At 42.9% G+C, this 14,138-nt stretch overlaps 1 protein-coding gene across 1 annotated transcript in view; it reads left to right on the top strand.

Annotated features, from left to right (window-relative positions):
- Positions 1 to 14,138, top strand: part of PAICS (phosphoribosylaminoimidazole carboxylase and phosphoribosylaminoimidazolesuccinocarboxamide synthase) — a 39,916-nt gene that overhangs the window by 18,201 nt on the left and 7,577 nt on the right. Inside the window, exons 7-12 of the mRNA XM_071557102.1 lie at positions 290 to 694; positions 2,116 to 2,175; positions 3,100 to 3,294; positions 10,819 to 12,053; positions 12,096 to 12,153; positions 12,673 to 12,870. Coding sequence (XP_071413203.1) covers positions 290 to 694; positions 2,116 to 2,175; positions 3,100 to 3,294; positions 10,819 to 12,053; positions 12,096 to 12,153; positions 12,673 to 12,870 — 2,151 coding nt within the window. The remainder of the gene's footprint in view (positions 1 to 289; positions 695 to 2,115; positions 2,176 to 3,099; positions 3,295 to 10,818; positions 12,054 to 12,095; positions 12,154 to 12,672; positions 12,871 to 14,138) is intronic.

The following is a 14,138-nucleotide window of genomic DNA, read 5'->3' as shown; positions in this document are numbered from 1 at the left end:
AATCTTGTGCTTTAAAGCTTAAGGGCTATTTCTTTCCTACATGTAACACCTGAATACATCTGTCCTTAACTTGACAACAGCAACAAAATCACACTGACAAAATGGTGAATTTTACATGCCTTGGAGAGATTCCACTCGCTACATATTTTGCATACTTAACAGAGAAGTAATCACCTATGGATATTAACATTGCAAAGTTAGAAGATTAATAACTAGTTACAATTACACTTTAATATATGTATATTTAGCATATATTTATGGTATTTAGTTGTTTTGTTTATATTTTCAGACAATCACATTCCCTTGGAAGAAGCACAAAATCACTTTAAAATTATTACAGTTCATGATAGTGGAGCAGGAAAACACTGGAGTGATAATGAAGTCAGAGCTTTGATAAACATATGGTCAGATGAAAAGATACAACAAATGCTTGAAGGGGCCACAAGAAATAAAGAAATATTTGAGGAAATTGCCAGAAGGTTAATGAAACATGGTATAGACAGAGACTGGAAACAATGTCGCACAAAGTACAAGAACCTAAAATATGAATACCGCGCACTGCAGAAAGAAAATGACTATCTTGGAAATCCCAGGAGAAAAATGAGATTTTACGATGAAGTTGACTGTCTCTTAAGAAAACAGCCTCTGGGTCCCTCAGCCTGTGAGGGATGTGAAAGTTCAAGTCTCCTATCAGGTAATAAAAACTTCAGTTAGAAGATAGAGTGCTTAAAGTGAAACGTTTTAAGGTTGCCTCTTGAGCCATCCTGTAGGGATAAAATGCATGGCCAGAAATGAGGAGGGAAAATAACCAAGGAAGCTGTATCTGCATGGTCACACAGGGAACACAGATGGTCTACAGAGGCATGCAGAAATGAGAATATTAACAAAAAGTGGAAACACCTGATATGTTCAATGTCATTGGAGAATTTTTGCTTTTGGAAGCCTAAGTGAAGTACAATGCAATGGTGCTAGAAAATGGCAGGTTTTAGAGGTCCTACAGCAGGCATGTAAATCTGATGGATAGAGAGCTGCAAGCTCATACCATTTAGAACTTCAAAAATCTGTAGCAGCTAAACCAAGTGCAAGGACTCCAAAAAACCAAACTATTAATTCAGTTTACACCACAGTCAAGTGAGAGAAAAATCCAGGGCAGTGACATTTATTTGAGCACTTGTAATTATTATATTAATTTGGCTAAAGCAAATTCAGTTTTCAAAAGAGAGTTTACTTCTGTTTTGGTATCAGAAGTCTTCTGATCTGGAACCACATGGCTAATCTTGTGTCTGCTAAAAGGGTTCTCAGGACTGGCCAACTGCTGCAGCCCTCAGGGCCACCTGACCCTTCTCCAGGCATATAAGATGCTCTTGTAGAAGCAACTGCATCTCTGCAGCTTAGAGCTCAGTGAGCTATGGTAAACCAGAACTAATTCTGATTGTTCTCAATATATTAGATAATTTTGTAACATGACAAATGTTAGTTAAGGACTTGAACCATTTCTGCAGTAAGGACTAGCTGGACAACTTAAGCAGGAACTGCTGAAACCATCCTTAAGCCAGCTGTCCCCAGTCATGAGTCAGAGCCCTAATTTGATGTCCAAGAGCATCATACAGTAGTACATTAGTGCAGGCTGGAATGAGATCCACACAGCTATGGGATGACATCACTGCTTCTCCCCTGCCTCATTCTTGTGCTCAACCTCCATCTCCAGATATATTTTCTTCCAAATACAGAAACTGAAGATATGACTGGTCATTTCTGCTCTCCATGAATGGCATTTATCAACACCAAGAATATTTGAGCCAACCTGTCTGGTTTACATTTTAGCATGCTAGAAAAGGGCTGTGAATGCTGATACAGCAGATGGTAAAATAATAATGTTTCAGAAAAGAATCTTTAGTTATAATCTGTTTGAGACATCTACCAAATAAATGTGTCTCTACTCTGATTTTGTGTGCCAACCCAGCACTTAACTTTTCCAGTACATTCTCATTTCTCCAGGTCACTTGTCCAAGTGTATGTACTTTGGTAGTGTAAAATTTTTGGTGTGTGACTGACGGTGCCTTAAGAATCTCTGCAAAATACTTAGTCACCTTGTTTTTCTCTTCTGTGTTTCAGTGGGAGATCTTACAGCAAACACAGGATCCTTGAGTATCAAGAGAAAAACATCTAATGATGGTAAGAGCCTCTGATTTTTAAAAGCATCTATACACTGCTGTTGAATTGGATGCCACATTCTCATTTCCATTCAGTTAAAAAAAATAATCCTAGAACTTAACACCAAGCAACAAACCACAAACTCTCTCACAACAATCTGCAAATGGAGAGTTTTGATAAAAATGTGGGCCTCAGAAAAACAAGATGTCTGAATTGCCTGTATTGCTAAGGGGAAAATAGGGACAGTATCAGTCATGGATGTGATTCTCTCATATTACACATCTCTGTAAACAAAGGAGAAATTACACGTTTATATATATCATGTTTAACATGTAATGTCTAATGAGCTGTACACAGGTAAGCAGGTTAAAACAGCTGTTTCAAAGAGAAGACAAAGCACAGAATCAGAAAGACAAAAATGGTGGGAAGGACAGAAGTGCATGGTATACAATCTGATATAGTAAAGGTCAGGAGCTTATTTTTTCCTGCAAAATTGTCAATCCCTAAATAATGAGAAAATTGAACAATGAAGGATGACAAACCTGTTTTTTAGGAAGCTCACCCCTATTTTTAATAATAACATCTTGTCTACAGACAGATGAACATAAATGTTCCAAAAATGGCATTTCTGAATTCAGCCTGCTCAGTTCACCATCACAAACTGTATTAACAGGACTGTGTGTGATTAAATATACTATTATCTAAGTACATCTTGGAGAAGGCTGTAGCTAGAGTATAACTGAAGAGTTTCAGATATAAGTGATTTTTAAAAGGTCTGCTGCATTCCTACTCTCTGTTATACAATGACCCCTTACACAACACCAGGCAATGCCTGCCAAAAGAGCAGAACAGAAGAACAGCTTTAGGAAAATCTAGCTTGTGCTAAACTTCAGTGTCAGCAGTTCATTGACTTGTCAACTCTGTGTACTTTGTTTTTGTCCACAGAAGTGTCACCTATTCCACTTAAGAAAAGTGTTTCTGAAAACCCCATACTCCACTTCCAAAAGCTATTAACAGAGAGAGTGCACACAGTAACAGAAGGCAAAAAGTTACTGTTTGAAAGGCTTTGCAAGCAGGAAGAAATGCAAGACCTCAACAGAGCACAGCTGTATGTTGATCCATCAGCCATAAAACAGGTTGGTTTAATGAACTTTCTATGAAATTAGCATGCAGATAGAGTTCTCCTCAGTAGTAAGAAATTAAATAAGTGCAGGTTACACATGAGTACATATTTGCTTCCCTTTAATACAGTCACCTTCAGTCACTTAAACTGAAACAAGGTTATGAGACTTAATTGAAAGAAAATAGTAATTTTACTGATCAAAGAAAACATGTACAGTTAAAATTTTATCCCATCATTTCCAACTACCATCTCTACGGTCTTCCTAACAAGTTAGTCCTCTGCAATTAACCAAACAGTTGAAGCCAAAGGAGAACTTCTTTTTTGATTAGGCAGGGCTGGTGGGGGAATCACAATTCTTAACTCCTTTACCAGCATTTACCCTCCTCCTAGCCTCTCCTCCTGCCTATGCTTGTGTGGGGGAACATCCTCTCTGCCCACTGAAGGCTTGGTGCTGTGTAACAATGAACTGGAGAATGCAATGAGCCAGAAAGAACAAAAGGTTGATGGCCATATAGAAGGGGCAGGTGTGGGTTTTGGGCTGTGTATTGGGCAAGGGGTCTGCCTTGTCCACTTAAGTATACAAAACACAGAAACAGTGTAGGGAACAATGACAAAGTAAGAGACAAATGCTATGCCATAACTAATGGTTATTCTGCAAAATCCTACTAGACATTAATTCATTTTGTGATTGTGCAAGTACTCTACAGTCTGTATTGCTCATGAGGCATGCATTTGCAGGGTTTTCCTTCATACTTGCAAGTTCTTCCTTTCAGTGTATTCAAGCAAAACAACCCCTTTTTGGATGTCAGTCATGTTCCTGCACAGCCCTGCCAAAGCCAAGTCAGTTCTGGGCACACAAGTGCACAAATGAAGTCAAACAGTCAAGTCCTTACTGCAGCAGCAATAGCCACCAGGTTTCTTTACATACAGAGGCTTAAATTCCACCAAGTCCCTCTTCACAAAACATTACTGAATATAATGCTTTGTTTCCTGCTCTATGGTTAATTCATTTCCTGTAAATTCCTTTATCACAGACATTACTAAGGCAAATACTTTCCACCAAGGTGGATTTTATCTGTCATTTGACTATCATTTTTAAAACAATTCTGAGAAGTCAAGAGAAAGATCCATAAAAATCATAGTTTGATCATATTCAGTTATACAATGACACGGATATACAGTTAATCCAGTGTATGCTCATCTACCACTTTTCACATTTTACATTGATTTCTCAGTGTAAGCTTCATTTGGCTTGTAATACCAGTATCTACATTGGTTTAAAACTCTCTCTTCTCTCTTTACAATGAGTTGGTTCAAAGGTACATCCTTGAACTTGCATTGTATTACTGGCATACAGAACTGTTGTCTTTGGTAGGTGGACTAAGTCTGCTGCTGCCATCACAACAGTCAGGTATCCGTACAGAACATGCTGAGCCAGCTGAAGACCTTACCATTTCCAACAGTACTAAAATCACAGTGTACTACTTGCACATATGAACCAGAAAAATGTGTGATCTGGCCCTAATTCAGTACATTTAAATAGTTTAGTTCAATTTAAATTAGAATTATTTTTAAAATAACTGTACTGAAAATAATATGCATTACTCACATGTTTTGCTCTACCTTTCATGGGTGCAAAGCTAAAATTGATTTGATAACTCATTTCAACAAGAAGATTCCCTTTCTTTCCATGCTACCTTGAGCAATACAATTCCTGTTGGATGCCTTATTAGCCAGTTTATCTCACTAACCTGATACAAGACTAGCCCAGCTGGTAAAGAAAAACTCTGCATGAGTTGAAGCAGCTCAGCAAGTTCCCAGCTGTGCGAGGCCTAATGCTGAGAAGTGGAAAGGTTGTTTTCATTGCAGTGTGACTCTCCTTCCAGAAAAAATGCTAACCTGAGGGAAGCAGTTAGCACTGCAGAGATGACAAACTCGACTTTAAATTTTGCATGATGCACAGGGATCCAAATCTTCCCAAACCTTGCTATCATTCAGTATAATGTTCCCAAAAGAAAACAATTTCTCTTCTTCCAGCAAATAAAAAATAAACTTTTATTCATTAAAATAGGCAGATCTTTCAATAAGTATGTATGGTTTTAAATGCTGATGTTCAGGTGAGAATGGCCCAAAAGCACCCAGGGAAAGGACTTACTGTATTCTCAGCAGGTCAGAGCAGAGAACTGCAGAGCACACTTGCAGTCCTTACTTGAAAACTGCTCAGATCAACACTAGATGGTAGACATGAAGCAAGAACTGACAGGAAAAAAGAACTCAAGTGGCTTTCCAAGTAAAAGGGTTTTTTTCTAAGAAAACTTTCCAGAAAGCAGGATTTATCTGACAAACAAATGTCCAAAGAAGGTGGACTTTCCTCTGTGTGGGATTCCACTTCTATTCTGCTTTGTGTTTGCAAAGCATAGCTTGCTTTTTGTAATTGTTTTGTCATAAAGCTGTCTCCTTCTGCCCTGCTGTTCATTTATTGTCAATCAAAGACGGTAAAAGATGTCAAGTGCAAGATGGGGCATTTGGTGTCATCTAATATTTAGGTGCAACTCCCATTTACACAGGTATCAATTAATTGAATATATAGGCTGCTGAGGCTATAAAGTGGCATCAAGACAACCTTTCTTCACTGCAGCTGTAGATGATTCCACATCAATTTTTGCTGAGAGATAAAATTAATAAATATTCTACATTTAGAATTCAGGTTGTCTAGAGCTCTGATCTGTCTCCTTTGGACAGCATCTCCTGGGGTAGTGACAGTGGGCTAAATGGAATGTTGCTGGGTTGAAGCAACATTCTCAAAAAAGTCCCTTCAAAACCAGTATTAGTTAATCCAACTCATCCTTCCAGTGTATTTTTATATTCACTTGAGCTTGTGTTATGGCTCTGCTGTGATCACAGCTTTGCATTTGTTACAGTCACACAGTATTTATTCTAGATGCGCTAACGGGTCAGTTAAATGGAACGTGAGACATCATCTGACACATGCGAAATGGTTTTGTGCAGGGCACTACCACAGGGCTACAGTGGTTTGGGAGGAGAGCTTTTCCTAGATCCACAAGTGGTTCTTTTTCAGTAGAAAGGCCAGAACAAGTTGTTTCCCTCTAACTGATCCTGGGAACCTTAATACAAATTACATCATGAAAACAGTCTAGCTTAAAAATCAAAACCACCATCAAACAATGATAGAAGAGGATCAATCCCGTAAAAAACAGAGATCTTTGCTCCTCTCCTTCCTTAAATACCTGCATTATTGCCAGAGGGCCATCAAGATTAGCAAGGGCCAATCTGTCTCCCCAGTTTGCAAAAGGCAATCCTGAAATTTCAGAGGTGTAGCAGATAAATGGAGCTACCACCACTCTGATCTACATTAAAAAGTACCATTCTTTTCTAAAGTACACTCATTCACTAAGATGAATGGGTCATTTTACACTTCTTTGGGCCAAACACCTTGAGAATGAGCTTCAGGGAAGCAGAAATGCTTGCACCGATGTTGGGTCCACAAGCACTATCAGCATGACTCTCGGCTTCAAAGACTCTGCCTCCAGAGTCATCCTTTGTTTCTTATTAGGAAAGGTCTCCTCTGTGTTGGCACAAGCATCCATGTGGCCAACTGGTTGCCCAACTGACAGAACTAATTTAAATTAAAACTAACCTAATAAAAAGCCCCTCCAAACAACCCTGCTTTTTTTTTTTTAATGTTCAGGGAATGGTAATGTCAGGCGTGGCAGATAGTGAAGCCAGAACAGTTTACTTGAACCACATTACCCAGTCTGAGCCTCTAGTGCTGCGTACAACCCTCCCTCTGTGCAGGGCTCTTAAATTTAAGGTATGAGCAGACAAGCCAACAGAACAATCCTGTGAAAATTATTAGAGAGATGTACGATGCCGACATGGATGATTTAACTAAAGTCAATGTGAAGAAAAACGAACAGTATTACACCAACTCCACAGCTAGGTTAATGTTATGGGAAGTCTTTCATTATCTCGTTCCAGTTGCTTACTCCAGCTGCAAAGATAGGAGCTTAGACCGAGCTGCATTTTGTGACATGTACACTTAGGCGATCTGAACTTGGTTAGAATGGAAATCCGTCTTATCTTCACTTTCCCAAAAACGAGTATGCAGGAGCCTGAGCCCTGCAAGATGTTATGTAAAACAACTGAGCAGACAGAGGAGCTCACCACAGCAAAAAACCCTTGCTCCTCCTCTCTTCCTGCAGGAGCAAGCTTTGTGGCAGGGCAAGTAACTAAACCGGGCTATCAAAACCTGCAGCACAGAACGGCCTAAAAACTTAAGCCAAGATATAACTAAAAGATAAAAACTGTTTCTACATCCACATTCAGTGTCTCTGAAAGTAGTCAGGAATGTTTTACCAGCACATACAACACAAATGTTCTCTTAAAACACCATACAGACTCAATCACTAGATAGACATATATCTTACCCCATATATTCCATAGGGAATTTACACAGAAATAATATTAATTACAAAATCTGTATTTAGACTATTAAAACACTTCACACTGCAGTTCTTGCACCTGGGAATGAGGGTCTGCTGAACTCATAACGTGTTTTTGAGATGAAAGGAAGAGGTAAATGTTTTACATACCAAATATACAGGATCATTACCTGTAACATATCCGTGTTCCTCACAAAATTCCCATCCGAATATTACTGCAATTTCAAGTTTTTTGTTTGAAAGATTTCAGGTGTAAGTCACGATACCAATAACTTGCTAAATGGCCTTAAAAAAAAAGCCTACCTTGTAGCCAAGACATTGTATATAAAATGTAGATAAACACTTTGATTATGCTGTATTGGGTGTAGGTATTGGGACAGATGGCTAATGGGAAGCAACCAGTGAAAAAACTATTCTGAAAGAGAAGTAAAAATTATTAACTTATATTGGCAATTACCAGGATTCTGTTGTGTGGGTTTTAAGAATGGACAGCAACAGGAAAGGTATCAAAAAGCACACTGGCCAAGCATTCACACTCAATACATTTCACACACAGGCCCAGCTGAGTTAGGATAAGGAATATTCCCTGACTTAACAGGATTTCTGGATGCAAAAATCAGAACAAAGCTGGATACACTCAGGTTTTCAGTACACAATATTACTGCCAAAAATATTTTCCAGGGAATTTTGCAAAAAGTTAACAGAAATCACACTCGTTCGAAGATTATCTTTGCAAATTTGTCCTGGTCAAGGACTCAAATGACGTTTAATAGATTTGTAACTCAGAGTAACAACTCCTCCCTCCCTCACCGCCCCGAAGAAAGTCCTCTCCTTACCAATATTCTCTGATTTTATTTTGGCATGCTGTCAGTGGATTTTGCAGTGACCTTGTTCCCTGTCTTACAAAATGCAGAGATGATTTAGAAAATCCACTTTTAAGCCTTGTTAATGTTGATGCCAGAGTAACAGCATTAGCTTTAGCAGAATTTAAAGTTTCGAACATAATGAGCGTTCACTGCTAGTATAGCTGTAAAATGCTCAAATGCTGTCAAACTGATAAAATGTTCTTAGTGTGTAGAAAGCCTTGATTAGCCTATAAGTAGGAATATACTGGTTTTCATTTTAATATACAGCTCACCATTATAAAGTAAAAGCCAATAAAAAGCCATGTTCTAACAAAGGAGTGTGAATTTAAGGTTTAACAATCTAGCAGCTGATTTTTAATTACGTTAAGAAAAAACTAACAAAGACCAAAACAACTTTTAAAGTTGTTTCTGCTTCTGTCATGTTAGTGAAATTTCAAGTCTTTCATCTTTCATGATGTGTCTGCTTTTGGGCTCCAGAACTTGCTTACATACACACTCCAATTTTTCATGCAGGATAGTTTCACTGAAGCATCGAGCACCACTCAAGCACACACCACTAAATACATGCTTAAATATTTTCGTGGCTTGATCCAGTATTCAGATTTTCAAGTTTTCATTTGCAAACATCAGCACTGAAGGACTGTTTTTTCTAGTAGCCAAATTTCTGTTCATCACTTAGGCTTAACTTGGATGGTCCATTAATATTTACTATCATTTTCTTTCATATTTACTTATATTTAAAGGCCTATTACTGAGAGACATATTTTCATTAGTTTTTAAACTTTAAAGCAATGGGCTTAATGAAATTTAGTGGTGCAGTTAATGCTAAATCTTAACTCTGGTTTTCAACATACATTCCAAAAAGTAGAAAGAAAAATAGCTGCTATCCTATTGCTTCCTGATAGGGATGGTACCTCTTCTATACCTCACAGTAGGAAAAGTGCAAAGAGATTAGAGAGAAACATTAAAGGAAATGGGAACATTGACATCTCAGCTACTTACTATAATTTTACTGAGTGCTTGCAAAGGTATTTCTAATTGAAAAAACTGTTTCACTTGACAAAAGCAATGTTTATGTCTCTAAGAAAGCATTCCTTAAAAATATTGACAATTATCGTTTAGAAAATCAGAATCAAAGTCAGTGTCTGCATGCTTTTAGGTGTCTAGCTTCCTGTAGAACTTGTCAACTGCTTAGTTTCAGTTGCAACTTTAGTATTACAGTCCCCAGTTGTGTCCTCCACAGGGGATATGTAATATTAAAAACCTTATGCAAATTAAATACTTATCAAGTGCCCATCAGAAAGAAAAGGAAAAAAAAAGATGAAAAAACCGCATATTGAAAAATCAACGTTGCAATGAAAATTCAGATAATAAGATGTAAAGTAATGAAAATACATCTATTATTTTATTTCCAACTGAGAAACTGGTCCAAGAGTGTAACTGTAAGCACAAATGAAGTAAGACTCTTTTTGAGCCTCTTTGCAGAATAAAAGGCACAACCTAAAATGTGGCTATTAATTACAAGGCTTTGTTCCTTGGATTCTTCAGCTCTATCACTCCCCAATAAAGACTTTTTTGATGGACACTGGCAAATATACACACCTTACGAATGATAAACCTGCAGTCCAAACTGAATTATTAGGATATGAAAGTCATGTCGGGATGCAGCATTTTACCAGGAAAAGGATAGAAACTGCACTGTACTATACCTAAATTCTGTATGTAAATGGTTTCCTATTGTTGATCCAAAAACAATTTCAGAGCAATCTTTACATGTCTGTGGCCTCAGAAATACAAATAATATACTGGATCTCTTCAGTGCATGTGTACTTAGAGAAGCCCACCAACACAGACTGTCAGGAATGTGTTTATTTAGCACACTTTCTGCAACTGTGAAGACAGGCATAGTATACAGACGTGTGTACTACTGAAGCCCAGCATGTACTACACTGAACGAGCACGTGTGTGTTTGGCTGTGCATGTGTTCCCACAAGGTGGCTATCCCTTTCCGGCACTACTGAAAAAAATGATTAGTATACGTCAGGCCCTAACATTCATACTTTGGATGCCAACCAAATGGAAGCAGAACCCAAACTTCTTTTTGCAGCTCTGCATCCACGTGGATCACAGTGAGTCAGGTTTGTTGTACACTGCCATAAACATGCCAGGTAGAAGTTTTATTGTATCATGGTGATGAATCCGTCCACTATAGTTAGTAGGCGCCTAAAAATGCTCCGTTTAGTAGCCTCCATTGCTGTTACACTTCAACGAGAGCATCTCGAGAGTGCCGGCTCGGGTATCGCCGCGCCACTTGCAGGTCAGCGCCCGGCGTGGCTGCGACGGGGCGGCGAGCGCATCCCCGCAATCCGCTGCGCATCCCGCTGCGCGGGGCGCATCCCCATAGCCCGAGGAGCGGCCACGCCGCGGGCTCCGCTCACGCCCGGGCTGGTGACGCGGCCCCGGCAGCGGATGCGACTCAAGCGAGATGCAGCCGAGGTCCAAGGCATCAGAGAGCTGCTCCTTCAGCGGGCCCGGACCCAGGGGGCGGGAAGCGCCGGGGCGTTCCTTACGCTTCGCCTCCGGGATGCTGGCGGGGCTCCCCGCCGGCGCGGGGCGGAAGGGACCGGCCGAGGCGGGCAGGCCCCCGGCAGCGCCGCTCCGCTCCCGTCCCAGCCGCTCCCGCCGCCCGCGACCCGTGCGGCACGTGTGGGCGCGGAGTCGCGACCAGCCCCGGGGCAGCCGCCTCGGCCCGGGCCCGGCACGGCGCCGCCGGTTCCGGAAGGTGGCCCCGTCCGGCCAGAGCGCGACCCTCGAGCCCCCTGGCCCTTACCTGTGCTGCAGCCCCACCAGCCCCAGCGTGAGCACATGGGGCACGTCCAGCTCCGTGGGCCACGCGCCGGAGGCGATGCAGCCGAACACGCCGCACTCCTCTCGGATGCCCAGCTCCTCCAGCTCCATGGCGCGGGCAGCACGTGGCGGCGACGCGGCCCCGCTCCCAGTCCCGGCCCCGCTCCGGCGGCTCCCGCGAGCTGCTGCTCAGCGCACAGCGCCTCCCGCCCGGGGCTCCCGGTGGCCCGCCGGGCGCCTCCCGCCCTCATTTACATGCGGGGGGGCGAGCACCGCACCCCCGGCCCGCACCGCCGCCTGGCCCGGCCCCGCCTCCCCCTTCTTCCCCTCTGCCCCGCGACCCTGCGGGGCGCTGGGGCAGTGGGGGATGTTTGCCCGCGGGGTAGGGGGTGCGGAGGGCTCCGAGCCGGGCGCGGCGCCCACATTGGCCGGGCATCACGCCAGGGCCGTGTTTGCTGGGGGCGGGGGACACACGCTGCCGGCCGGGGCGCGCCCGGGGGGCTCGGCGGGGCCGCCCCCGCGGCGTTGGGCGGCGATTGGCGGGCGGTGCGGCTGCCCGGCCTGCCCGCCCCTTCCGCCGGCCCCTTCTTACCCCGGCGGGTGAGCGGACGCCCTGCGCTCAGGCTCTCTCCTGTGCTCTAGGTGTCCGCGTCCGCGCCCGCGCCCGCTCCCGCCGCAGCCATGGCTCCCGCAGCATCAGGTAACCGCGCGGCCGTCGGAGGGTGGGTCGGGGGCGCCGCTCTCGGGGAGCTGGTGCCCGTTCAGCGGGCTCAGGATGGAAGTGCTCGGGAGCCAACTGTTTTCCCGCGTAGCTCTTGAGTTATACTTACTTTGGTTTGCGGGTGGTCGCTCCGCAGCGTGAGGGTGGGCATGGAGCCCCCCGTCCCGCAGAAGAGGCGGCGGCGGGCAGCTCTCCGCGGAAGATGCTGCGGGGCTCGGCTCACACCGTGGGCCTCGGCCGGGACAGCGCCATCGCCTCCCGCCAGAGCTGCCAGGACAGGAGCCTTGAGCGATGGGGTTTGGCCTCGTTCCTCGGGGAAAACGGGGCCAGATCGCGTCGCGAGCGGGGGCTCAGGCTCAGCAAGCTCCTCGTGGTCACTGCCAGCAGCGCGGGGCCGGCTGGTCCCCCTTTGGACGCGAATGTTGTGGGTTTGCGTGCGGAAGTAAACAGGACCTTTCAATGCAAAACTGATTTTTTGTTTTGTTTTTATTTCTCTAGACCTGAAACTTGGTAAAAAAGTTAACGAAGGTAAAACGAAAGAAGTGTATGAGCTGCCAGATATCCCGGGATGTGTTCTCATGCAGTCAAAAGACCAAATAACGGCGGGAAATGCAGCCAGGAAGGACCGAATGGAAGGGAAGGCTGCCATTTCCAACACAACAACTAGCTGTGTGTTTCAGCTGCTTCAGGAAGCGGGTAAGTGTTTTAAACGTAGAGTATATGCCTGTGTACTACAGACATTGTTGAAAAACAGCATTGTTTCTGTATAAGGACTTATCCTGCCTTGAGGCTCTGGTTGTTTTTTAGCTTCTTTTCTGTTAATTTTTAGTCATGCTTTTCTCTGATGCTTCAGAGATGGGTGGGTGACATGCTCATTTGGATAGGAGACTATCTAAAGTAGTCAGAGATAACTCTGCAATAGTTTATCCTATTTGTTTGGACATTCCCCTAATCGTCCCCTCTGCTTTTGTCAGTTCTTCCCAACCTCCATGCCCCTCTGCCTGTAACACCGGGCTGGGTGCATCTGCCTTTACTACATCTGCTTGCACAGAAGTCGCTGCTAGTTAGTGGCACTACTAGACTATGTCTAGACTGTGTGAAATTTGTGTATGAATGTTCAAACATAAAATTGCAGTGCATTTCCCCCCTCTCAGTTGTGTTATAGCAACACAAAGTTTCTGTAAGCTGTGTACATAACACATGGAGGACCACATTGCAAATACATTTATCAGTCTGTGTCAGGAGCTTAAAGCTTACTTTAAAAGACTCAGAATATTTCTGACGCTAAAAGTGAGTTTTCACAGAATACATAACTAACTTGAGTCACTCAGGCAAGTTTTCCAATGCACTTCCAAAAATGGAGCCAGTAGCTTTGCTTTGAGAAAGCATTTTGAAGAGGCTTTGAAAAGTTTGCAAGTTGCAAAGAGGAATTTGTGCTGGTAGTGAGTCTGGAAACAGTACTATAATACATGCACCAGTAAATTGGATCAAGACTGCTTATAGTTGCCTGCTCAGTGTGCTTTGAAGCATTCATACAAAGATTGCTTCAGGTACCAGCTGAGTTAGTCTGGAATTTGTATTACTTGTTATAAGTGTGGTAGTAGCTCTCACACAAACAGCGAAGTCCTAACATGTTTCATATGTGCGTAAGAAAAAGATGGTTTCTGTAGAGTTGTATGTTTTTGTGTGAGTAGTTCCTAAAATATGGTCTGAGACAAAGGTAGATCAAGTAATTCAGTTGCTTGAAACTACTAATTTTTATTTAGGAACAGTTAGTGAGATGTTTTGCCTCCTTTTTGAATGGCAATAGTTAAGATATCTTAACAATCAAAATACTTAATTTCCTACGGATATGAACTTTAAAAGTGAAGAAGCCATTCTCTAGACCTGTCAAAAATCCATAAATGGGTTGTACACCTAACTTCCACAGGTGCCATGGAAAAACATGGAGTAGAATGCAGCTG

This window comes from Pithys albifrons, chromosome 5 (genome assembly GCF_047495875.1).
Source record: "Pithys albifrons albifrons isolate INPA30051 chromosome 5, PitAlb_v1, whole genome shotgun sequence".
NCBI lineage: Eukaryota > Metazoa > Chordata > Aves > Passeriformes > Thamnophilidae > Pithys > Pithys albifrons.
The sequence above is the reverse complement of the archived record's forward strand: the minus strand, read 5'-3'. Positions and strand labels throughout refer to the sequence as shown.